Source organism: Momordica charantia (assembly GCF_013281855.1).
Source record: "Momordica charantia cultivar OHB3-1 chromosome 8 unlocalized genomic scaffold, Mcharantia_2.0 BLBB01000008.1, whole genome shotgun sequence".
NCBI classification, from domain to species: Eukaryota; Viridiplantae; Streptophyta; class Magnoliopsida; order Cucurbitales; family Cucurbitaceae; genus Momordica; species Momordica charantia.
The window spans coordinates 9,577,851-9,602,319 of record NW_028275166.1 but is presented as its reverse complement, the minus strand read 5'-3'; the positions used below and the strand labels follow the sequence as shown (position 1 = coordinate 9,602,319).

Sequence of the window (24,469 nt, the reverse complement as noted above, 5' to 3'; positions counted from 1 at the left end):
CAACTTTGTAAGAAATTTGTTGAACATCATTTATTGGATTACAATAAGCATTTTTTTGGTTAACAAGCCCCTTGTGTATAAATAATAGCAGATTCTCTGGCCATCAATTTTTAAGGAATCTTGAATGGAGATTAAGTTGGTGGCCGAAAGGTAGACTCATAGTATTTTGCGTTTGGTGTTTGGAGGATTTGCAAGACTATGACTATGAACCGCATGTGTCGTGGGTCCTTGGGTTGACCTGGAGCTCATTGTTTAGAATTCTTGGAAGAAATAAATTGAAGGCAATGGGCAACGTTGACTCGTGATCTAGCGAAATGTTTTGAGTTCAAGTATTCTTATTAAAAACTATAAATGTGCTCCGTTCCATTGCTTGCAGAGTTGCTACCACAGAAGTACGGATACGAATACGGACACGAGACACGGATAGGATATGGATACGGTGACATGTTATTTTCTAAAAATCTGGGACATGAACGTGAGAAAGACATGTTTACTAAATTATGCAATTTTTTTTGGGAAGAAAATTCAAAGTCAATATTCTTATGCATTTTTATGTATAAAAAAAGGGAAAAAATTTGGCTTCTTATTAAGGAGGAACACCATTAAATATTTGACAACTAAGAGAGATAAATGTAAAAATAAAAAAAAATATAATGAGTTGTCAAATATTTAATGGTATCAAAGAGGAAGTCCTTCCAAACTTTAAAGAGCCAATTTTTTTCCTAAAAAAAATGAGTTTGATGTATTTTAACCCCAAAGTTTATTATTTTGTCATATTACTACTACTTAGTATATTTTTTATGCTTAACAAATGTTCAATAACTGTCGAATTCATATTTACTTTTTACCTCTAGTGTGTGATATACGTCTATTGAGATAACGAGTGTCTGATAAGTATCAGAGTGTCCGACACAAGTCCAATACATATCCAAAACAAACGCGTTACCCAAAATGAATTGTCTGTGCTTCTTAAGTTGCTACTACTTACAAGCGACATTAGTATTGATATTCGTTTACTAGGGCTGTTTGCTTTGTGTATTGCATTATTCTTAACATGTTAGTATGTTAATAATAATACTGTAGTTACATGTTTAGAAGTAGTACATTACTAGTTAAAGACATATACCTTTGACTTTAAAATCATGGATTCGAATCTCCGTACTAATTTTTCTTTTTTAAATAACAAGAAAAAAAATTTGTTCTCCTCTCTATATCAAATATGATAATTGACATGTATTTCTAAAGAGACATTTTCAGAACATGAATCATTTAAAGGTTGTTTGAATAACGGTTTTATGAAACATTTATTCAAGATTATTTTAATACTTTCTTACACAATTGACATTTATTTAATAATTGAATCTTCTCTTCTTCAAATAAATTATCATTATTTTAATATTCACAAAAACATTAATTTCATAAGTCGCGGAATTTACAAAGTGACTATAACAATCAAATCAACCAACGTAGCGATAGAGTGATGAATGAATTCAATAAACTTCTATAAGAAGAGAGAATAAAACTTACTATATATTATTATAGACATGGAAATGAGATTTTTGAATAATTTTAATTGACTAGTTAGTAAGAGTTCGTATGGATGTATACTCATATAGATATAGACACTTTTATATAGACACTTTATATTTAAAGTTGGTCCATATCTATGATTGAGTTGAATAACTTTTACCATCCCATTACTAACTTTAAATTAAAAACAAAATTGAAAAAAAAAATAAAAAAACTACAAAATAGTTTTGGGATCATCCATAACTTATTCTTGTTTCTTTCTATTTCCTGCCATCATCATTCTATTTTAGTCTGATTTAAACTTGGTTACCTTTTTTCTTTTTTATATTGCCCACGCTGATAGGAGAAGAATATGTCCAGAGAGCATAAAGACTTATTTTTTTATTTAAAAAAAAAACACAAAATCTTATAATTTTTTTTCTTTTTTTTTAATATTCCCAAGTGTTCGAATCAATTTCTACGGAACTCCCACAATTTTGTCGCTTAATCTGCGACGAGGAACATTTATCTTAGGAAAATTGACATAAAAATTTTTTGCCAATGTGGTCCAATAGCTTTGACATCTATCGCGGGTGTGAAATATTATCTTCAAAACTTCAATTTTTTTCTTTGAAAAAATATCGATGTCAAATTGCTATTGAAGCTTCCTGCAACCCAGCCTATGTCGGCGTTACTCATTTCTGTTTCCGATAACTGCTGACTTCCTCAGCTTCACATCTATCCGTTTCTTCAGTTTGTTTCCTCACAATTCCTCGCCTCCATTTCTGCTGTTGTCCGACCGCAAGATGTTGGTTACAATGGCTCCTCGATTCCGAATCCTTCAAATTCAGAGCCGCTCCGACTCTGACACTCAGCGTGGTTTTGGAAACAAAGCGGACAATAAAGTACGTATACATGTTTCTGGTGCATTTTTGTTACAAATCTTGAAAAATTTCATCAAATTGGGCATAATTACATTCATTTACCCTTTCCGGATTTTGATTTTTGATATCCGGCTATGGTCGTTTTCTTTTCTGCCAAATCCATTTTCTGGTAGGTGGAGCAGGGGATAGCCCTCTTGACACTAAGCTTCACTTGCTCACGGGTGCTTTTTGGTTGGGGAAACTAGAATCTTTGGTATAATATTAGTGAAAGCTATTTGTTGGAAACTGTGGCTTGAGAGAAGTTATAGAAGTTTCGAATGAGAGAGGTCATCAATAGAGATATAAACGAAATCCCATAATTGTTGTTTTTTAAAATGAAAAAGTAGTTTGCGAAAGAACAGAGGCCAAAAGAAAAGGAATAAAGGATCAACCAAAAGCAGGGAATACAAACACTATATTATAGAAAAGAACCCCCTAGCATGGTGATAGAAAATAAAGGGCAATTACAAAAAATTTTGAAGTACGAACCTAAAGGGAGGTGTTAAAATATGCTAAATCCCATGCCCTCCTCTACCATAGAATGACGGAGAAACCAGCCTGGCAGTCTGCCAAAGCACACGAGCTTTCTCCTAGAACATTGGATCTAGACGTCTTCAATCATCCCTTAGATACTTGACATAGAATAATAGAAAACCAAAAGTCTCCCATGGACAACCCCACACTTTGGAAGCATAAAAAACAACCACAACAGTTAGTTAAGATTCTTTACATCACACTTGTCCATGTACACTAATTTGAACATAGGACAAAACTAGACTGTTGAGTTTCTTTGCATAAAGTATAAGTGTTAATCCTCCCTATAGCTGTATAAGTCAGAGAAAAAAACTCGGATCTTCTTTGAGATTTTCAGCTTCTACTACTTAGAGAAAAAAAGCATGTTGGAGAAGGACATGAATTCACTTGAATGTACGAAGACTTGTGAGTGAAGGCATGAGAAGGATTGGTTAACCACCCTCAATGGTTGCAACGACTTGGATAAAGATTGGTCGGTTGTAAAATGGAGAAAACAACCTAAGGGCAAGGGCCAAGGAGGCCTTCCCATAAAGAGCTACTATATTACAGCTTTCCAATCTCATGATGGTAAGTAAGGCTATATTGTAATTACAAAAGAATCTCCTATGAGTAAGGCACCAAGAGGCGTAGTAATTTGTACATTTTCACAAAAGATACCAAAAGGGAGAGAGGTATTGTTGAAAACTCTTTGGTCCATTTGCTTCCAAATACTCCAAAGAAAAGCTCTACCAGCAAAACTCCAAAGAATCTTGGATTTTCCTTTCAAAGAACCCGTGAACAATTTCAAGAAGCCAATCATCTAGCAAACGAGGAAGACACCCAAACAGACCGCATTCCCTCATAAAAAAAAAAAGACCAACACCTTGTTGCAAAGGTGCAAGAGGAAGAGGTGGTCAATTGTTTCCTCATTCCTAAGGCAGAGAGAGCAACCCGAGGGGGATAACTAGGATTTAACTAGTTTCCTCTTTCACAGGACGAAGCAGATCACAATTTAATCAATAATAAAGGAAATACAAGTAGAGATAGAAAAACAAAAATCAGAAAATATACTGGTTTGCCCCAAGCTCGAGACTACGTCCATTCTTCTAAAAATGCAGGTTCTACTATGATGCGAAGATTACAATGGGCCTTTCTTTTTGCTCTACAACGCTCTCTAGATACCACGACAATGGCAACCTAGCTTTTAAGTACCACGACAATGGCAACCTAGCTTTTAAGTACCACGACAATGGCTACTTAGAAATACAATATGAAAAACCTCACTAAAATCACGAGAACGGACTGTCGATGATGCACCACAGTCTCTTTCCTCTTCCTTTCTACAACTGCCGACCACACGCTCAAGTTTTTCTTCTTCTTAGTGAAAAAATTAAAAGAAAAAAGACTTAGTACATATATGAGAATGGCGAGATACTAAACTCAGTGAAGAAGTAAAAATAGGTTGGGTTATGTAAGGGAAAATGCAATTGAAGGGATCTATTTTGAGGCTAAGGGTCCTCCAAAATTGAACTCTACCACCATATATTCTTTTTGTGTTAGTCTCCACTTTCCCAACAAGAAATCAGGAAAGTTTAAGACAGGGTTATGTAAGGGAAAATGCAATCGAAGGGATCTATTTTGAGGCTAAGGGTCCTCCTAAAATTGAACCCTACCACCAACCCTCAAAGAAATTGTAATAAAAGTTGGGAAGGTTGGAAGACATTGGAAGTTGCATTCCATGGGTTCCTAAAGTGGTTCATCAATCTTGCTATAAATCCCAACTGTTGGAATGAATCCCATACTTGTTCGCAATTACCGAATGCTACAAGTTGAGGTTCTTGAGGAGATCTTCCACAACCATTTAGATAGGAGGGAAATATTTTTACTCCCCAAATTCTCACCTCACCCAACCATTTCCACAAAAGGTCTCTCGCGATCCTTTCTAATTGTTAACCGATGTTGGGAGTTCAAGATTTTTTTAAGTAGCAACTAACAAAGTTATAACCGTAGGACTTGATTGCAATAATTTCACAAGTTTGGTGCTCAAAGCGAAAGTTTGAAGGTACAGTTGTAACAATCCTTATAGGGTAGTTTTTGCACTCTCCTCAAAATTTATGGACCATTCAGACTAGATTTTCCAACTCTGTTTCTATAATTTTCAAAGAAGATTTCCCAACATTCTTGATGTAACTACCTATACAATAAGTTAGTTACGGTTTAGTTGTTTAGTTAGCTTGCCTTATTGGCTTGTAGTCAAAAGCCTTTAAGTGTAGCCTATTTGTCTATAAATAGGAAGCTCCTTTGTATTCTCTCAAGCTATTAGAATAAAACTACTCTTCTCTCATTTGAGTTTACACCAAGTTGGTATCAGAGCAACACGAATCCTTGGAATGGCTGGGAAAGAAATGCTCTGTCCACGGCCAAATGTTCATTTGCTGAATAAGAGACGGAATCTGCCGCCGTCCTCTCTCCACGAGCCACAACCACCCGCTTGATGATGGTTGAGGGGGCTGTTGAAAACCTCCAAAGGAATGTGGTAGAGATCCGCCAAATTCTGAACGTGATTGTAGATAAGTTGGATGATCTTCAATTGCATCAAGAACAACCAAGAGGGATTCTTGGGAAAGAAAAAAGGGAGCAGGGTATCAAGATTCATCCTAATGGACAGCAACCAACCCCAAGATTACCGCAAGAACATCCCCCTACTCAAGAACCTCCTCAATTCCCGCCCACCTCATGACACCAGACGACCACCTATTCAAGAACTCCCCTGTGATAATCCAAGATTCATTCCAGATGTGGAGTTTGCTCCCCAACGACAACAATTTAGGCATGGCAATTTTCCTCACCATCGACGACACGGCCGTTTTCCCTGGCACCAAGATTACCAAGACATTTCCTCCAGCGATGAGGAGGAGATTCAACAGTGGGGAGACGATTGTCGCCAACATAGGCGCCATCGACATTATCATGGGGAACCAAGTGACTACAAGATGAAGGTGGACCTCCCACCCTTGGACGATAAACTAAACATTGAGGGATTTTTAGAATGGATTAAAAATGTAGAAATTTTTTTTGGATATATGATTACACCAAACACGAAAAAGGTGCAGCTTGTTGCTCTAATGTTAAAGAGTGGCGCATCAGTGTGGTGGGAGCAATTTGAAGTTAATAGACAGCGGTTTGGTAAAGCTCCCATCCGCACTTGGGAAAAGATGAAGAAGCTGATGCGTCCCCGTTTTTTGCCCATCAACTACGAGCAGATATTGTACAATCAATATTAGGGTTGTCGACAGGGCACCCGAACTATTGCGGACTACACCGAAGAGTTTCACAGATTGGGAGCAAGAACCAATCTTGGCGAAAACGAACAATACCAAGTTGCAAGATTCATCAATGGGTTGCGGTTAGACATCAAAGAAAAACTTCAACTTCAACCGATCGGATACTTAAATGAAGCCATTGCAACAATTGTTACTGTGGAGGAACAACAAGCCAACAAGTTCAAATTTCAGTATCAAAGACGGACGACAGGCGACAATCAGGTTAGTACCACCAAGAAAGGTTTTCTTTCTTCTGATCTATCCTCTGTGCAGGCCACTTCTTCAGGGTCTAAAAACAAGAATGGTGAGGAAGTTAAACCTAGTGATCCCGAAGGTAAGAAAGCCACCAATGCCCATAATCGACCTACATTAGGAAAATGTTTTCGGTGCGGTCAAGTGAGTCATTTGTCCAACGAGCGTCCCCAGCGGAAAACGCTTAATATCATTGATGATTCGTTGGATCATGATCCCCATGATTGTCAAGATTCGAATGGGGAAATCACCTATGTCGAACCTGATGATGGTGAGCAGGTTGCCTGTGTTCTTGAACGCATTCTGTTGACATCAAAAACTGATTTGGCAAGCCAACGGCAGTCCCTTTTTCACACACGGTGCACAGTCAATGGTAAGATCTGCAACATTACTATTGATAGCGGGAGTACTGAAAATCTGGTGTCTAGCAAGTTGGTTGCCACCTTAAATCTCAAAGTATCACCACATCCATCTCCCTGTAAGGTAAGTTGGATTTGAAAACGAGGGGAAGCTTTGATTAATACCATCTGTATTGTTCCCCTCTCTATTGGAACAGGCTAAAAAGACCAAATAACATGTGATGTGTTAGAAATGGATGTGTGTCCATATTCTTTTAGGTCGTCCGTGGCAGTATGACACACAGGCGGTGCACAAAGGCCGAATACATATGAATTTGTCTGGATGGGAAAGACTGTGGTATTGCTTCCTCTAACAAATCCCAATAGTGCTAAACCAATAGACACAGCAAACTTATTCCATATATGCAGTGGCAAACAGCTGCTTTTACATCGATCTGCTCCGTTTTTAGGGAGATCGTGAAAGACTTCAGCTCCTTAACCGATACCCAAATTCCTCTTATTCCTCCTTCCGTACAGTCCCTTTTAGATATTTTTCCCACACTCCTCCAGCCTCATAACTCCCTACCACCCTTAAGAGACATACAACACCATATCGACTTATTACCCGGCGCCACCCTCCCTAATCTTCCACATTATAGGATGAGTCCAAAAGAATATCAGATTCTCCACGATCAAATTGTTGAACTCCTAGAGAAAGGTCACATTCAACCCAGTCTCAGTCCCTGTGCGGTCACAGCTCTTTTCACTCCAATGAAGGATGGCTCCTGACGCATGTGTGCCGACAGCCGGGCAATCAATAAGATCACTATCAAATATCGTTTTCCCAGCCCACGCATTGGAGACTTACTGGATCAGTTAAGCGGGGCTAACATCTTTTCAAAAATAGACCTTTGCAGCGGCTACCACCATATCCGGATCCGCCCAGGGGATGAATGGAAGACAGCCTTCAAAACCAACGAGGGGCTATTTTAATGGTTGGCCATGCCCTTCGGGTTATCAAATACGAAATACCCCAAACACCTTTATGCGGCTCATGAATCAGGTTCTCATTCCTTATCTCCATAAATTCATTGTTGTTTACTTTGATGATATCTTAGTGTATAGTAAAACTAAAGAAGAACACCTCACACACCTACAACTTTTGTTTTCCACACTAAATGACAATAACCTAGTCATAAACCTTAAAAAATGCTTATTTCTAGCAACGGAAATCTCTTTCTTAGGCTTTATTATCAATGCTACTGGAGTCAAAATGGTTCCATAAAAAATTAAAGCTATAACGAATTGGCCTCAACTACATTCTATACGAGCCATACAATGTTTTCTTGGAATAACATCCTTCTACAGAAAATTCATTAAAGACTTTAGTACCTTAGCAAGTCTGTTAACTGATTGTTTAAGAAAAGGAAACTTCAAATGGGATACTGACCAACAAACTAGCTTTGTAACTCTCAAACAAAAACATACCCAAAGCCCTATCCTACAATTACCAGATTTTTCACAACCTTTCGAAGTGGCTGTAGATGCTTCCGGTATAGGAATTGGGGTTGTCTTATCACAAAACCAACATCCAATTGAGTACTTTAGTGAAAAGCTTAGCCCATCCCGTAAAAAATGGAGCACATACGAGCAAGAGTTATATGCCCTAATTAAAGCCCTAAAACAATGGAAACACTATCTCTTAAATCAAGAATTTATACTATTTACCGACCACTTCTCTCTCAAATTCCTACACAAAAATCCATTAGCAGAATGCATGCCCGCTGGTTATCATTTTTCAACGCTTCGACTTTGTAATAAAACATAAAGATGGTACCCTAAATAAAGCTGCAGATGCTCTTAGTAGAAAATGAACCCTTCTGACATTACTAAACAGTGAAATTGCAGCATTCTCTACCCTACCTACAGCCTATAATAATGACAAAGATTTTCATGAAATATGGAACACATGCACAGATCACAATAACTCTGGAGCTTCCATCTAGTTAATGGCTACCTCTTTAAACGAGATCAACTTTGTATTCCACACACATTCTTACGAGAAGCCCTCATCAAAGACTTGGTGGCCTAGCTGGACACTTTGGAAGGGATAAAACTTTAAATTTAGTGGCTACACGTTTCTTTTGGCCTAAACTCCGAAAAGATGTATTTAGTTTTGTCTCAAAGTGTTTTGTCTGCCAAATCAATAAAGGAACTAAACAAAATACTGGCCTATACATACCCCTTCCCATTCCCGAAACAATTTGGGAAGACTTATCAATGGACTTCGTATTAGAACTACCAAGAACTCAAAGAGTATACGACTCAGTCAGTTCTAGTTGTGATTGACCGCTTTAGCAAAATGGCCCATTTCTTGGCATGTAAAAAAACTGCTGATGCCGTCTATGTAGCTAACATTTTTTTCAGGGAAATTGTTCGCTTACACGGCATCCCAAAAACAATTGTGTCAGATAGAGATGTAAAATTTTTGAGTCACTTTTGGAAGACACTATGGAAGAAATTTGATACTTCTCTTAAGTATAGTACTACAAATCATCCACAAACGGATGGCCAAACGGAGGTCACAAACCGCACGCTTGGAAGCCTTATCTGATGCCTTTGTAGCGACAAACCAAAACAATGGGACTTGGCCCTTGCACAAGCAGAATTTGCGTTTAATCACATGCAAAACCGAACCACAAGGAAGTCCCCATTCGAGATAGTCTACACTACACTTCCTAGGCTAACTGTTGATCTGACTAACGTTCCATCTTCTGTTGATTTTAGTTTGGAAGTTGAACAAATGGCGGAACGAATACAAAAGTTGCATCAGGATGTGCACAAGCATATTGAAGACGCTAATGCCAAATACAAAGCTAAAGCAGACGAGAAACGACGGGAAGTAGAGTTCCATGAAGGTGACCTAGTCATGATACATCTATCAAAAGGACGATTACCTATTGAATCTGTGCACAAACTGCAAAAGAAGAAATTCAGACCATATGAAGTCTTACAACGCTATGACTCGAATGCATATAAAATCAACTTTCCCTCGAATTTTAATATCAGTCCTATCTTCAATGTTGCTTATATCTATCTGTACGAAGCGCCAGACACTTTCTGCATTGGCACCATGACTCGAGAACGAGCCTTATGTTAGGGGGAGGGAAATTGATGTAACTACCTATACAATAAGTTAGTTACGGTTTAGTTGTTTAGTTAGCTTGCCTTATTAGCTTGTAGTCAAAAGCCTTTAAGTGTAGCCTATTTGTCTATAAATAGGAAGCTCCTTTGTATTCTCTCAAGCTATTAGAATAAAACTACTCTTCTCTCATTTGAGTCTACACCAATTCTCAAAGTCATCTTAGCCGATTCCGTTGCAACCTAGTGTAAAATGATGATGATCTTCTTTTCTATTCTATCTTAACTGAAGATCCCCATTCCATAGTAGTTAATTTAATAAAGAAGGATTTATTGGAGGCCTTCTGTATCAACCTAGGTTGGAGGCCTTTTGTTTGATCGTAGGTTGTTTTTTGTAGGATGCTTGCTTAATGAAGTTCATATAGTTTCCTTTTTTTTTTAGCAAGATACAAACTTTTCATTGAAAATATGAAAAGGAACAAAAATTGATATGAACTCCCAAGGGGTTGAGATAGAAAGGAAAAGAAAGAAAGAAATAAATAAAGAAAGAAAGAAGTAAAAGAGAGTGAAAATAAAAGAACAAAAGAACAATTACAACTTTCAAATGAAAGCTTCCCAATTATAACAGGCTATGCTAGGTGAATAAGCATTAAAAGAGTTGGAAAGAGCACACCATTGTGAAGCTTTGAACTTGGTCATAGAGGAGTATAGGCCTAAGCAGAGCAAAAAGGGTTTTCCATGAGATGAGAAATGAGAAGGCCCCTAAATGACCGCTAAGTGATAAATGAGGTAAGGGTGCAGAGACAACCAGTCTTTTTCATTTAAATAAAAACTTAGCAATTCTATAAGGTTAAATAAAAATTAAATTAATCATTTGATATAATTGCCATGCTTAGTGTGCGACTCGTCGGTTTTTTTGAGGTTAGGATTAAAACTAAAAAGGATCTTTCCCCGATTCCGTTGCTACCGCGGGCTTTACGCAATCACTATTTATGTAATAAATCTAAAAAAAGGTTATGATAAACCAGGAAAAATTGAAACCAAGAATAGGGATCTTTGACAAACGGGATCCATAATAATTAATTATTTTATTATTTCAACACGAGAACAAGAAAAGGAATTTTTCTGGTGTTGATGTCAAAGGGGCTACTTACTTCCCATACAGATCTTCCTACATCTATATATAAGCACTGGTTTATCGAGAATATGCAAAAAAAACATATTGGATTGTTGGTTCATCGCCATTACTAATGACTAAATTTCTTTCGTTGAAACCCATATTGTGACTAGCATTGTTGGAACTATGGTATGGTTCAACAACTATCCCGATTGAATTATTTGGGCCCACTCGTTTTTCGACGGAATCAGGGATACTTCCAGCAAGAAATATATTGAAGAGTTGGTGCCGGGTCATTTCTTGAGAACAATAGCTAAGGGTCCTGATACTACCACTTGGTTCTGGAACCTTCGTGTTGTTGCTCACGATTTCTATAGTCATACTAGTGATTTGGAGGAGATCTCTGGCTTTTATGGAAGCTTTAACAATTTATGGACTGGTTGTAGCATTAGCACTTTTATTTGTGAATCTTTTTCAGGTTTATTGGTTTTGTAATGAAAAGTATAGAGTTTTGTTACCTTTCCAACTATTACGCCATTAGGTAGGGTTTTTGAACTATTAAAAAGAAAAAAAATAGAAGAGGATTTATTTTCCACATAACAGCTCCTTTCCTCCATTTCAAATCAACTCTTAGAACTCAACTGAACTGATATTCTCATCTGTGCACATCACTAACGTAGAATTAATATTATCTTAATTTTCATTATGTTGTTATACTTAGAGCTTTTTTAATTGTCTAAGTGGCATTAGCTCAGCTTTAATGTTTACCCGAACTATAAAGTACAATTGCTCAAGTTTTAGTTTGTATCATACAAAGATTTGACAATCATTTTATATGGGATCAATCATTTAATTCTTTCAGTTAAATATTTTTCTGTTTATGCTACTGAGTCATCCTACTTCATTACTTGTTACTAATTTGCATGTAAGCTCGTAGGACCTTTGTTAGGCTGATTCTATAGGCCATTACGAGCAAATCTTGGTGATTTTGCCTTGTGGTGACTCTTCTGTTATTTTCTGATATTCTTTCTCTTCAATCAATAGACCGAGGCAATAAGCTATATTTTTCCATGGTCTCTCTTTACCCCTTCCAAGCCTCCATATGCAATTCTATGGTCGTGTCAAAATTCCTGTCCCGTGTCTTGAAGTTGTTAACTGAGCTATGGCTATGTTCTGCTATTGCATAGCAATATGGTTGTATTATTTTTGTCAACAAAAATTATTAACACGCAATTCAACCATTTGATTGATCCTTCATTTTTCCAATGGTAACTGAGGTTTGATTAATTTGCTTGGTTACTGTACACTCAGGCCAACAAAGCCGGCAACTTGGGCAACCAAAAGGGTAGGGTGCTTCAGCCAAGGTATTCCAAAGCAACTTAATTTTCAAATATTTGAATTTATTCTTGATTTGTGTTTGAAACTTTGTGCTTTGCTGCTTGTTGAGTGTTTTCAGTTACTGCACGATGTCGATGTTTTTTACTGTTCTGAGTCCATTCCAAACATAGAACACATCGTGTGTGTGTGTGTGTGTTTTTTTTTCTCGTGCATATTTCGATTGCTACACTGTTCTCAAACATTCTCTTGACATTTTCAAGAATCAACAAATGTTTTCTACTGTTCTGGAACAAATGTTAGCCTGTCATTGATGTCTAATCCTACACTATCTTCTCTTCAACTTCTACACTTTTCGAAATTACGTTGTTTCTTGATTTAATGATAGATGTGCAACATTTTTAGAAATTGAAATATACAACCAAACCAGCCAATAAAAAGCCAAAAAAGATAGACATTCAAGAGGAAAGCTAAACAATAGACACAAAAGCCTCCCAATTAGAGCAAATCATACTAGGAGAATAATTTTCAAAATGATTGAGAGCACACCATTGAGAAGCTTTAATTTAGCAATGTTGAAAATTCCATAGCCGATCTTCCTTTTCCTTCAAAAATCCATTGGTTTCTCTCGAACCGTAACTCGGAAATAAGGGCTTTAAGACCATTCATCCAAAGGAGGCTCGCTTTTGGAGGCAAGGAGGGACCCAACAAAAATCGACCAACCGACTTTGGTTATCAGTTTTGATCAGTCAGCTTAGTTTTGTTGATCCTTGTACACCCCTAATGCTTTATGTTTTGTGTTTCATCAATGAATGTTCTCTGTACTACTGATCAATTTTTATGTTTTTTCATCTCTAAATTATCTTCTCAATTTATGGAGTTTCACTTTTTGATGAGTTTGCTAATATTCTGTTTTTCCACTGCTTTGAACTCACCGCTGATGTAGGAAATCAATTCCAAAACAGTCCAGTACATTACCCAGACGTAAGTAATTTATTTTCCTGTAAGTTACTATTCTCATTTTTTTGGTGATCTTTTAATTGGAAGATTTATATAGTCTCTCTATAATCATCATTGAGGTGTTTTTCTTTTTGATTGGAGAACTTTTTGTAGACTCAGCTTCCTTTTGTTGGCCTGTGTTTTTATGCTCTTGTACATTTTTTCATCTGTCTCAATGAAAGCCCGGTTTCTTATAATTATATAAAAAAAAAAGATTTATGTAATTTTACATTTTTGTTGTACTTTAGTTCTGATTAAGTAGGCGGGCTTGGATGAGCAAGGGAGCCTCATTGCTTTTATTGTGAGGTGAGGAAGTGACTGAGGGGATAATTGGAGCTTTTATTCGTAATGATGTCCCATGGATGCAGAAAGCTAGATGTTATAGTTCAAGGAATAAGTTTTGATCACTATTCTCAAGCACAGAAATTATTCCTTCAGCTAATTTTTCTGATGATGGCAGAAACTCAGATTCGAAGGACAAGTTTGAGAGGGAAATTCTCCATTTTGTCTATTTAGTATTGTTAGCAAGTGCCTGAAGTTATTTTCTAAGGAGTTCAAAGGGATGGTTTTTGGTCTTGTTGAAAGTAAAGTCGTGGGTGTTAATGTTTTGTTAGGATCATTAGGAGAATTTGGGGCAATATTTTAGGGGGCATTTAGCTCACGTATTGGATCAAGTCTAGTCTTTTGCTACACATTTAGTTTTACAGATCACAAATCCACTATGGGACATAGGATATCTAAAACCAAGTTTCTGTCACTCTTCCTGAAAAATTCAAATACGAGTGGCAAAAATTCAAGTTGCCCAACCCTAGGCAACACAAACCTATGACTTAATATTTAGGTGATTGAATCACTGATTGCTAGGTCAAAACAAAAACGAAGAAAGACCTATCAGAGAAATATATAGATCACAGGAGAGAATGCACAGAGAAGTTTAAGTGGTTCAACTACAATGTGTAGCATTGTGGAAGCACCAAAAAACTCTAGCACTATGGAAGAACCAAAAAGATTCGTTGAAGTACGAAGAAAAAACTTACAATGATTCAAAAAGTCTCGCACTCTAATTGGTACAACTTAGTTTTCAACAAAACGCAGCATGCTTAAATCAATAGAGATTGAATAAACACTAACTAAAAAACAAAACTCTCGTTAATTATGCCAGCTCATAAACTTTCCTTACCATAAGGAGTGCTAAAATTAGTCATTCAGATATTAATATTTCAATTTTCCACCTCGATATTATCCACCTTTCATAGTATCTTCTGGTCATCCATTCTCAGTTTCATATTTTAAGCTAATTGGTAGAGAGAACCAAACCTTAGTGAGCATAGTATCTGCCTTGCGATTTGTGTTAAATTTTCAACCTTGAAGAAATGTTTGATCCTTTCATGAAAAGTTTGGTTTTGGCAGCTGTACATCAATGTGCTTGGTCCTTTCATGAAAAATAGTTTTGTCTTTGGAGGGGTGTATAGTACTTTGACTGTCACACCATTTAGTGGCTGGAACTTTACTAGTACATAGCTATTCCACAATTCCCTTTAGCCATAGGGACTCCTTATTACTTAATAGCTTCTGTCAAAGACATACACTTGAGTTCAACCACAACTGTAATACGGATTTCTAGCTCATTGTGTTGTCCAAGAACTTGAACACCTAGCTTCTTACTGACCTTCTTTTTCCCTGGTTAGTAGAATAGTCACAGTTCTCATAACCACAGAGTTCAATTTTCTAAGGTCCTCGTTTCTATACACCAGAGCAGACAATGAAATTCTATTCATAGCTCTCCTTCAACCAATTGACGCATTGTTGCACATTTTAGAAGTTTTTCTTGCTTTCTTCTTTTTAATTTTTCCTCTTTTCTCATGCCACGTTCTAGTCTTTTTACGAAGCTTGGGAAGTGAAGGTGTCCAAGAAGAAGCTTGGGAAGTGAAGGCGTCCAAGAACAAGAAGGACATTGCTGAAGACTGGGGGGAGGCTTTGATTGTTGTGCAGTTCAATGCTTTTGTTTGGGCCGTTTCCTCCCTCCCCTTTTGTTGATAATCAAAGCTACTAGTAGACTTGGGTTTTTGGCTTTTTTTTTTTAACAGAATAATATGCTATCTTCTCATTTTTTCTATGTATTCTTCCTTCTCTTATCAAATTCTGTTGCCTGTTTTTGTTTTATTATTATTATTTTTTTTTGGTTTTTACTCTTTCCCTGCACCAGCGTCTAGTCCTTGAACTAAAGTTGGATTGTGATATGAAGGCACCCGCTCTGAGTTCCCGTTATGATGAAAATTCTTATTACAAATCCTTGGACCTTCCATTCTGTTGGACTTTTTTTTCTTTTTTTTTTTCTATGTACTGTTATCATTTTATCGAATCATGTTGAACCTTTTGTATGTGTGTGTTTTTAATACTCTATTCCTGTGTGTTGCACTTGATCTAAAGTTAGATTATGATGTAGAGGCATCTGCTCTGGGTTTACGTTACGATGAAAATTCGTACAACAAATCTTTGGACCTTCAATTTGAAAAACGACTAGAAGCAGTTAAAAGGTACTACTGCAGGACTGTTTTCTTCTCTTAGTTGTTTTCTTCTCTGTCTCTCTGTCGATGTCTGTAAGTAGAAGGCATTTCACGCTCATAAAATGCTTTTTCAGTGCTTTTAAATAATGGATGATCAATGCCTGCCAATGTCTTTTATGATCACATTCTACTGAAGGGACTCAACATTTCCGAAAGCTCTTTTTGTCTTGTGAAATTACTTTCTTATCAAAAGGAAAAAAAAAAGTGAAGAAGACTTTTCGTCACATGGTGTATGTTACCCTCTCTTGCTCAATAGGGGATCTGTATTGTGTAAACCATTCAGCTGATTTGCTCTTGTAACAGAGGCTCTTCTTGATGTAGCCGTGTGGCCTTGGGTAACTTGTTTAGTCTTTTAAGTTTAGATTATATTTGTAGTTCTTTTAAAGGACCCTTTTACTGTTTAGTAACTTCAAGTTACTACTGTTTGTTAGCTATTGTTAGTTACTTTAGTTGCTGTTAGTTGTAACCCCTATATATATAGGGTACTGTTTCAATTAATAAAAACAGATTGAGATTTTCTCTTACTTCTTGAGTGAGTCTCCATCAAATTGGTATCAGAGCAGAAAATTTCTGGGCAATCTGATGGCCGGAAAGAAACCTACAGCGGGAGAATTTTCTTCCATAACCAGCAAAGAAACGGAACATTCGTCCGTTCTCTCACCACGAACGATGACCACACGCTTGCAGTTGGTCGAAACTGAAGTTAAAGATTTACGGAGCGATGTAGGTGAGATTAAACAGATTTTGGGATTGATTCATCAGCAGCTGGAAACATTGAATGTAAACCAAGAAACAGTAAGGAATAATCAATTCCCGCATCCAAGAACCAGTCAAGATGTTCGGATTGGGGATCGGCAGGGGATCCAAATTCAAGAAAGACCAGTCCCACCTCCAAGATTTCATCAAGAACGAGGTTATGAAGCCAATGGGGGTCCAAGATTACATGAAGATCCTCCCCAACAGCAAGATGTTAATCATAATCCCCTGTTTCGAGGTGGCCAAGACCCTTTTTTGGATTTTTCCAGCTATGAGGAAGATGATTTTATAGCAATGGAAACCAACCAGCGGGGTTTTCAAAGAAGACCGTTTAGACAACAAGACACACCAGATTTCAAAATGAAGGTGGATTTACCTACATTCAGCGGAAAAATGGAGATCGAGGGCTTCTTGGAATGGATCCGCAATGTCGAAAACTTCTTCTCTTACCTTAATACACTAGAGGATAAAAAGGTACGTCTTGTTGCTCTCAAACTTAAAGGAGGCGCCTCTGCGTGGTGGGATCAATTAGAGCTTAATCGCCAAAGGTATGGTCGGTGCCCTATTCGAAGCTGGGAGCGAATGAAGAAGTTAATGCGTGAATGATTCCTTCCCATCAATTTTGAACAGATTCTTTATAATCAGTATCAAAATTGCCGTCAAGGAACCCGCTCTATTGCTGATTACACCGAAGAATTCCATCGGCTAGGTGCAAGAACCAATCTTTTGGAAAGCCGCAATATTTAGTAGCCCGATTCATTGGAGGGTTGCGAGCTGACATTAAAGAACAGATTTCTGTTCATCCTATTGGTTACCTCAACGAAGCCATATCTACTGCCACAACAATTGAGGAAAATATAAACAATAGGTACAAGAAGACGTATGCTCGTCGGACTGTGTGGGATCAAGGTGGAATCTCCAAACGGAATACATCCGCCTTGGATAAATCTTCTATACAACCAGCTGACAGTTCTTCTAAAGGCAAGCAAATAGCGAAGGACACTCCTATAGAAGATAAAGGTAATGATACAACTATGGGAAAAAAGATAACTAACACCTATAATCGCCCTACTTTGGGCAAGTGCTTTCGTTGTGGGCAGGTAGGACATCTCTCCAAGGAATGCCCCCAAAGAAAGGCGATTGCGTTTGTCGAAGAGGATGATCAATTGGAGTGTAGCGAGGAAGATCTCCAAGACGATGAAGTGAGCTACCTCGGTCCTGATGAAGGTGATCCGATTAATTGTGTCATCCAATGCCTTCTAATCACCCCAAAGGTTGAAACTGTCCACCAACGACATGCTTTATTCAAGTCTCGATGCACCATTCAAGGTAAATTTTGTAATATCATCATTGATAGTGGGAGTACCGAAAATGTTGTGGCCAGTAAACTTGTTACAGCCCTACAGTTGCCATTAACACCTCACCCGAATCCTTACAAAGTTTCTTGGATCAAAAAAGGGGGGGGAAGTTCAGGTAACACATACTTGTACGGTACCCTTGTCTATTGGGACAAGTTACAAGGATCAAATTATATGTGATGTGTTGGATATGGATGTTTGCCACATCCTGTTGGGCCGACCATGGCAATATGATACCCAAACGATCCATAACGGACGCAGTAATACCTATGAATTCCTTTGGATGGGAAAAAAGGTCGTTTTACTTCCTATCCCTCCTTTATCTCAGCAGCCTTCTAAAGAGGGTCTGCACAAAACTGGCACTTTGTTTACTCTGTCTTCTGCCAAACAACTTCTCCTACATAAGGATATGCCTATTCTGGGGTTGGTGGTTAAAAGCTTTGGCACATCAAACCAAACATACTCCATCCCTCCTGAGGTGGAACATTTGTTAGGTGACTTCAAAACTATCCTGGACTCTCCCACCGACCTACCACCTTTAAGGGATATTCAACACAATATTGAGTTCTTTCCTGGAGCAACCTTACCAAACCTTGCTCGTTATCGGATGAACCCATCTGAATATAAAATTCTTCATGACCAAGTCCAAGAGTTACTTGATAAAGGCCACATACAACCTAGCTTGAGTCCTTGTGCTGTACCTGCCCTCCTTACACCAAAAAAGGATGGTACATGGCGCATGTGTGTGGATAGTCGTGCTATAAACAAAATAACTATAAAATACCGATTTCCTATTCCACGAATTAATGACCTGATGGATCAACTTAGCGGAGCCACCATATTTTCTAAGATAGATCTTAAGAGTGGATACCACCAAATCCGCATTCGGCCGGGGGATGAGTGGAAAACGGCGTTCAAGACAAATGAAGGCTTATTTGAGTGGCTTGTTATGCCATTCGGCCTATCCAATGCCCCTAGCACCTTTATGCGACTCATGAACCAGGTATTACTCCCTTTTATTAACAAATTCGTCGTGGTTTACTTTGATGATATACTGATATATAGCCACGGCATGTCCGAACATATACCACACCTCCAGCGGGTTTTTTCCGTCTTAGCCTCTAATCAGTTAGTCATAAACCTTAAGAAATGCATTTTTCTAGCCTCTGAAATATCCTTCCTTGGCTTCTTAATAGGACATAACACAGTAAAGATGGATCCCCAAAAAACCCAAGCCATAGTTGAATGGCCAGAACCTAAAACAATTAAAGAAGTCCAAAGTTTCTTAGGGCTAGCTTCCTTTTACCGAAAATTCATCCGAAACTTTAGTTCCCTGGTAGCACCATTAACAAACTGCGTTAAAAAGGGACCATTTGTGTGGGGACACCAACAAACAAAAAGCTTCAAACTCATAAAACTAAAATTAAGCAATAGCCTCATTCTTACCTTACCAAATTTTGACCAACCGTTTGAAGTCTCTGTTGATGCTTCGGGTATTGGCATAGGAGCCGTCCTTGCCCAACATAATCACCCTATAGAATATTTTAGTGAAAAATTGAGCCCATCAAGACAAAAATGGAGTACATATGAACAAGAACTTTATGATTTAGTAAGAGCCTTAAAGCAATGGGAACATTATCTTCTCGGGAAAGAATTTGTCCTTCTTACCGACCACTTCTCCCTCAAATTCTTGCATACTCAAAAGTCCATCAGTCGTATGCATGCCCGTTGGTTATCATTTTTACAAAGATTTGACTTTGTCATTAAACACACTTCGGGAGAAAGTAATAAGGTTGCCGATGCTTTAAGTCGAAAGCATAACCTCCTTCTGTTACTTAAAGGAGAAATCGTGGCCTTTCATCATCTACCCGACATTTATGCAACCGATCAGGACTTTAAAGACATTTGGCATCGCTGTACAAGCCACTTACCTACAGAGGACTACCACATCCTTAATGGTTACTTGTTTAAAGGCAATACATTATGCATCCCTCACACTTCCCTTCGTGAATCTATTATTAAAGATGTGCATGGGGGGGGGGGGGGGGGGGGGGGGGGGGGTTAGTAGGCCATTTAGGCCGAGATAAAACCCTCACCCTTGTTAATACACGTTTTTTTTGGCCACAACTCCGAAAAGATGTTGCAAACTTTGTTCACAGATGTTATATTTGTCAGTCGTATAAGGGCTCTTCCTAAAATACAGGGCTCTACATTCCCCTACCAATACCACAAAATATTTGGGAGGACCTATCTATGGACTATATATTGGGTCTTCCCAAAACACAACGGGGTTTTGACTCCATTATGGTGGTGGTGGATAGATTCAGTAAAATAGCTCATTTTGTAGCTTGTAAATAAACATCCGATGCAGTTTCTATTGCTACATTATTTTTTCGAGAGATTGTACGTCTCCATGGTATCCCAAAATCCATAGTATCCGATCGAGATGTCAAGTTCCTTAGCCATTTTTGGCGAACCTTGTGGAAAAAGTTTGATACTACACTAAAATTCAGCACTACTAGCCATCCACAAACGGATGGGCAAACTGAGGTTACAAATCGTTCCTTAGGAAATTTGCTGCGATGCCTTAGCGGAGATCGTCCAAAACAGTGGGATATGACACTTGCTCAAGCCGAATTTGCATTTAACCACATGAAGAATCGAACAACAGGGAAGTCCCCCTTTGAGGTTGTATACACTAAACTTCCTCGGATCACTATTGACCTATCTAATCTACCTGTTAATTTTGATATTAGTGTGGAGGCGGAGGAAATGGCAACTCGGATTACACAACTCCATGAAGAAGTTCGTCGACATTTGGAGCTGTCAAATGCTAAGTACAAGGCAGCGGCAAACAAGAAGAAACGATTCAAGGAATATAAGATTGGGGATCTTGTAATGATACACCTACGAAAGAATCGATTCCCTGTTGGAACTTATAATAAATTGAAGAAACGGAAGCTTGGTCCTTTTGCTGTACTTGCACGTTTTGGGGAGAATGCTTATAAGATAGACCTCCCATTGGATTACAACATCAGCCCCGTTTTCAATATAGCAGATATTCATCCCTTCTATCCCCCTGATGAGTTTTTGTTAGCTGATTGAAACTCGAGGACGAGTTTTTTTTAGGTGGGGGAAAATTGATGTAGCTGTGTGGCCTTGGGTAACTTGTTTAGTCTTTTAAGTTTAGCTTATATTTGTAGTTCTTTTAAAGGACCCTTTTACTGTTTAGTAACTTCAAGTTACTATTGTTTGTTAGCTATTGTTAGTTACTTTAGTTGCTGTTAGTTGTAACCCCTATATATATATAGGGTACTGTTTCAATTAATAAAAACAGATTGAGATTTTCTCTTACTTCTTGAGTGGGTCTCCATCACTTCTCTTATGAAATATTTATCTGAGAACTGTAGGCTTTCTGCTGGTGTATAAGAACCATGTATAAATGACCTGAACTCCTGGGGAAATTCATAGTTCTAGCTCTATCTTAAGGTATACAGTAGAGGGTTACCCACCCTAAGGCCAAGGGGGAAAAGAAAATACTACTCCAATTGGCAAAAATTTTAAATAGGATTGTGGATAATAATTACTTACTTAAGGTATAATGTTCTTACTTTTTATTATATATATATATATAATAATAATAATAATAATAATAATTTTTTTGAACAAGAAACGAACTTTTCATTGATAAATGAAAAGGAACAAAAAATTGTTCAAATATACAAACCCCCCCAAAGGGGTGAAATGAAGGGGATGAAGAAGGAAAAAATAAAAAAATAAAAAAAATAAAAAGATACAAACAAACCAAACTTAATAAATGAAGCTTAAACATTACACAAAAAATGAAGCTTAATCGTGCAACTTGGCTTCATCACGTCGCACTTTGATCCCATGTGCCAGTGGTCTAGGCCTCATTCACCTACCCACCTTATGCTCGATTTCACCTCGTGATAGGTGGCTCATTGGTCCAAATGGGCTAGGGTTAATTGAGAGGGAATGGGTTCAAACCCATGATGGCCGCCACCCACCGTAGGAATTAGTGCTTTCTATGTATTTCCGGCACCAAATGTTGTAGGGTCAGGTGGTTGCCTCGTGAGATTAGTCGAGGTGCGCGCAAGCTGACCCAGACTCTTATGGATATAAAAAAAACAAATAAAAAATTAAAACATTGATTGATTTTTTAAAATCTTCAAAATATATTTTTGAATAATGTCAGAGTTGACAAAGTCAATGTAAATTGAATTGAAAGATTTTTTTTTTTTTTGTTACAATAAAGTTCCTAGTATATATAGTAACTTTTTCAACTCGCTAAAATAGGGGAAGTATTCTAATGATTCAGTAAATTATATTTAATTTTATTATAGATAATAGGGGAAGTATTCTAATGATTCAGTAAATTATATTTAATTTTATTATAGATATAATCAATAAAATCTACTGTGTAATATTAATTGGTACATGTAAATTATTAAATTGTTGTATGCACGGATGAGTTTAATTTTCTATCTTTTGAGCATGAAGCATATATTTTGATATGTTTGAATAACATCCAATATACATTATCTTTCTGAGAAGATTTTTAACATTTGATTGTTGAGGGACTCGTAGAATTTTGATATGTTAGGTAGGTAGTCACTATGGTTCTTGACCCCGTACTTCCCAAACTCAATTACTTTTTCACTTGTCTAAATGATTACTAGGCCAATGGATGGGTTCTTTTATAAAATTTCTTCTTCTTCTTTGTTTACATTTTTTAAAATATGAAACAGAAACGGATGAAAATTATACAAGGAATAAGAAAGAATATACAAGAAAGGAGCAAACAGTAAGTTCTCAAAAAGCAGGAAATAAATCCTGAATAATAAAGGAAAGCGTTTCTTTATTTCTGTTACAGTTGTAAATTTCAGCTTATAAAAATTTATCGTAGTAGCTAAATTATTTAGATGTACTTTTTGAACCATTTTATCTGTGACCCAGAAAATGTATCCCGAAAACTATTTCTTTTTTATTTCACTCCCTAGGGAGTTTTTATCTTGAACTTTTCTGCTTTTCATATATCAATGAAATTTAAAAAAAAAAAAATACAGATCAGCACTTGAGAAGAAAAAGGTAGACAATAAAAAAGAATTTGGAGCAATTGACTACGATGCACCAGTTGAATCGGAAGATAAAACAATTGGACTTGGTACCAAGGTAAGAAATGTGTGGTCAGATCAATTTTGTTCTTTTCAGGGAATGCTAATTCAACTGTATTGCAAGTAGATTGGAATAGGTGTAGCTGTTTTGACATTCGGGTTGGTTTTTGCTCTTGGAGACTTTCTTCCCTCTGGAAGGTATTGCATAGGTACCTTACTATGTGTTGTTTTTCAAAGCCACTAAATTTGTCCATATATTTTTTTTCTTAATTTGTGACCTGATTTTTTGATGAAGACCATGTAGAAAAATTAGCACAAAAGAGAGGAGAGAAAGTCTTGATGAAGAAACTTTTATTAAGAAAAAACAAAGGACACTTTTTGAGAGAATGACTCTCTCACTTTCTCTAACTTCACTCACTTTTCTCACTTCTCACTCCCCACACTTTCCTAGCTTTTCTAGCTTATCTAATATGAAGGGACACATCTCCTATTATAGGCAAAACATGCTTGGAGCCCAACTAAAATATACTCTTCTAGGCCCTTCTTGGACCTTACAGATTCCTGGTATTTCTTTTGTAAATCTAGTCCTATCTTAAAATTCTTTATAGATCAAGGAATTTTTTTCTTTTTCGAACAAGAGACTAACTTTTCATTGATATATGGAAAAGAATAAAAATGGTTCAAAAATACAAACTCCCGAAAGAGTGAAAATAAATGTAAAACAAGAAAGAAAAAGCACACAGAAATCTACAAAGGGGAAATGAAGGCTCCCTAGTTGTTACAAATAAGATTAGGCGAATAATTCGAAAAGAAATTTAAAGAACACCACTCGGAAGCTTTGAACTTAGTTGAAGTGATCAACCAAAGACAGGCTCTTTTCTTTGAAAATCTGCAAATTCCTTTCCATCCAAAACTCTGGTAGAAGGGCTTTGACAGCATTAAAGCTAGTGACTACTTTTCCAAGGTGTTCAAACCAAGCTCTTGAAGATTGATTCATACCATATAATGATTTCTTTAATATTCAAACTTTACTATTTACTCATAAACACCTTTTCTTCAAAATCACCATTGAGAAAAACATTTTTCACATCTAGTTGATAGCTACAAAAGACGAGGATTCTGATGGAGTTTTCTTTTTTGGATAAGAAACACCTTTAATAAAAAAAACTCAAAAAAGAAGCGCAGCCTAAGGGCGCGGGTGGA

At 37.2% G+C, this 24,469-nt stretch overlaps 1 protein-coding gene across 4 annotated transcripts in view; it reads left to right on the top strand.

Annotated features, from left to right (window-relative positions):
* The first annotated feature begins 2,055 nt into the window (after positions 1-2,055).
* The window catches only part of LOC111016887 (Tetratricopeptide repeat (TPR)-like superfamily protein), a 45,889-nt gene continuing 23,475 nt past the window's right edge, over positions 2,056-24,469 (top strand). The window contains exons 1-6 of one of the 4 annotated variants that reach the window (XM_022292441.2): positions 2,056-2,414; positions 12,428-12,480; positions 13,398-13,435; positions 15,897-15,987; positions 23,219-23,324; positions 23,394-23,464. In XM_022292441.2, the coding sequence (XP_022148133.2) occupies positions 2,316-2,414; positions 12,428-12,480; positions 13,398-13,435; positions 15,897-15,987; positions 23,219-23,324; positions 23,394-23,464 (458 nt within the window). In that variant the 5' untranslated portion in view covers positions 2,056-2,315. Of the gene's footprint in view, positions 2,415-5,300; positions 7,922-12,427; positions 12,481-13,397; positions 13,436-15,896; positions 15,988-23,218; positions 23,325-23,393; positions 23,465-24,469 lie in introns of those variants that run through there. The other 3 variants (XM_088127461.1, XM_088127460.1, XM_088127462.1) reach the window with 3 other exon arrangements.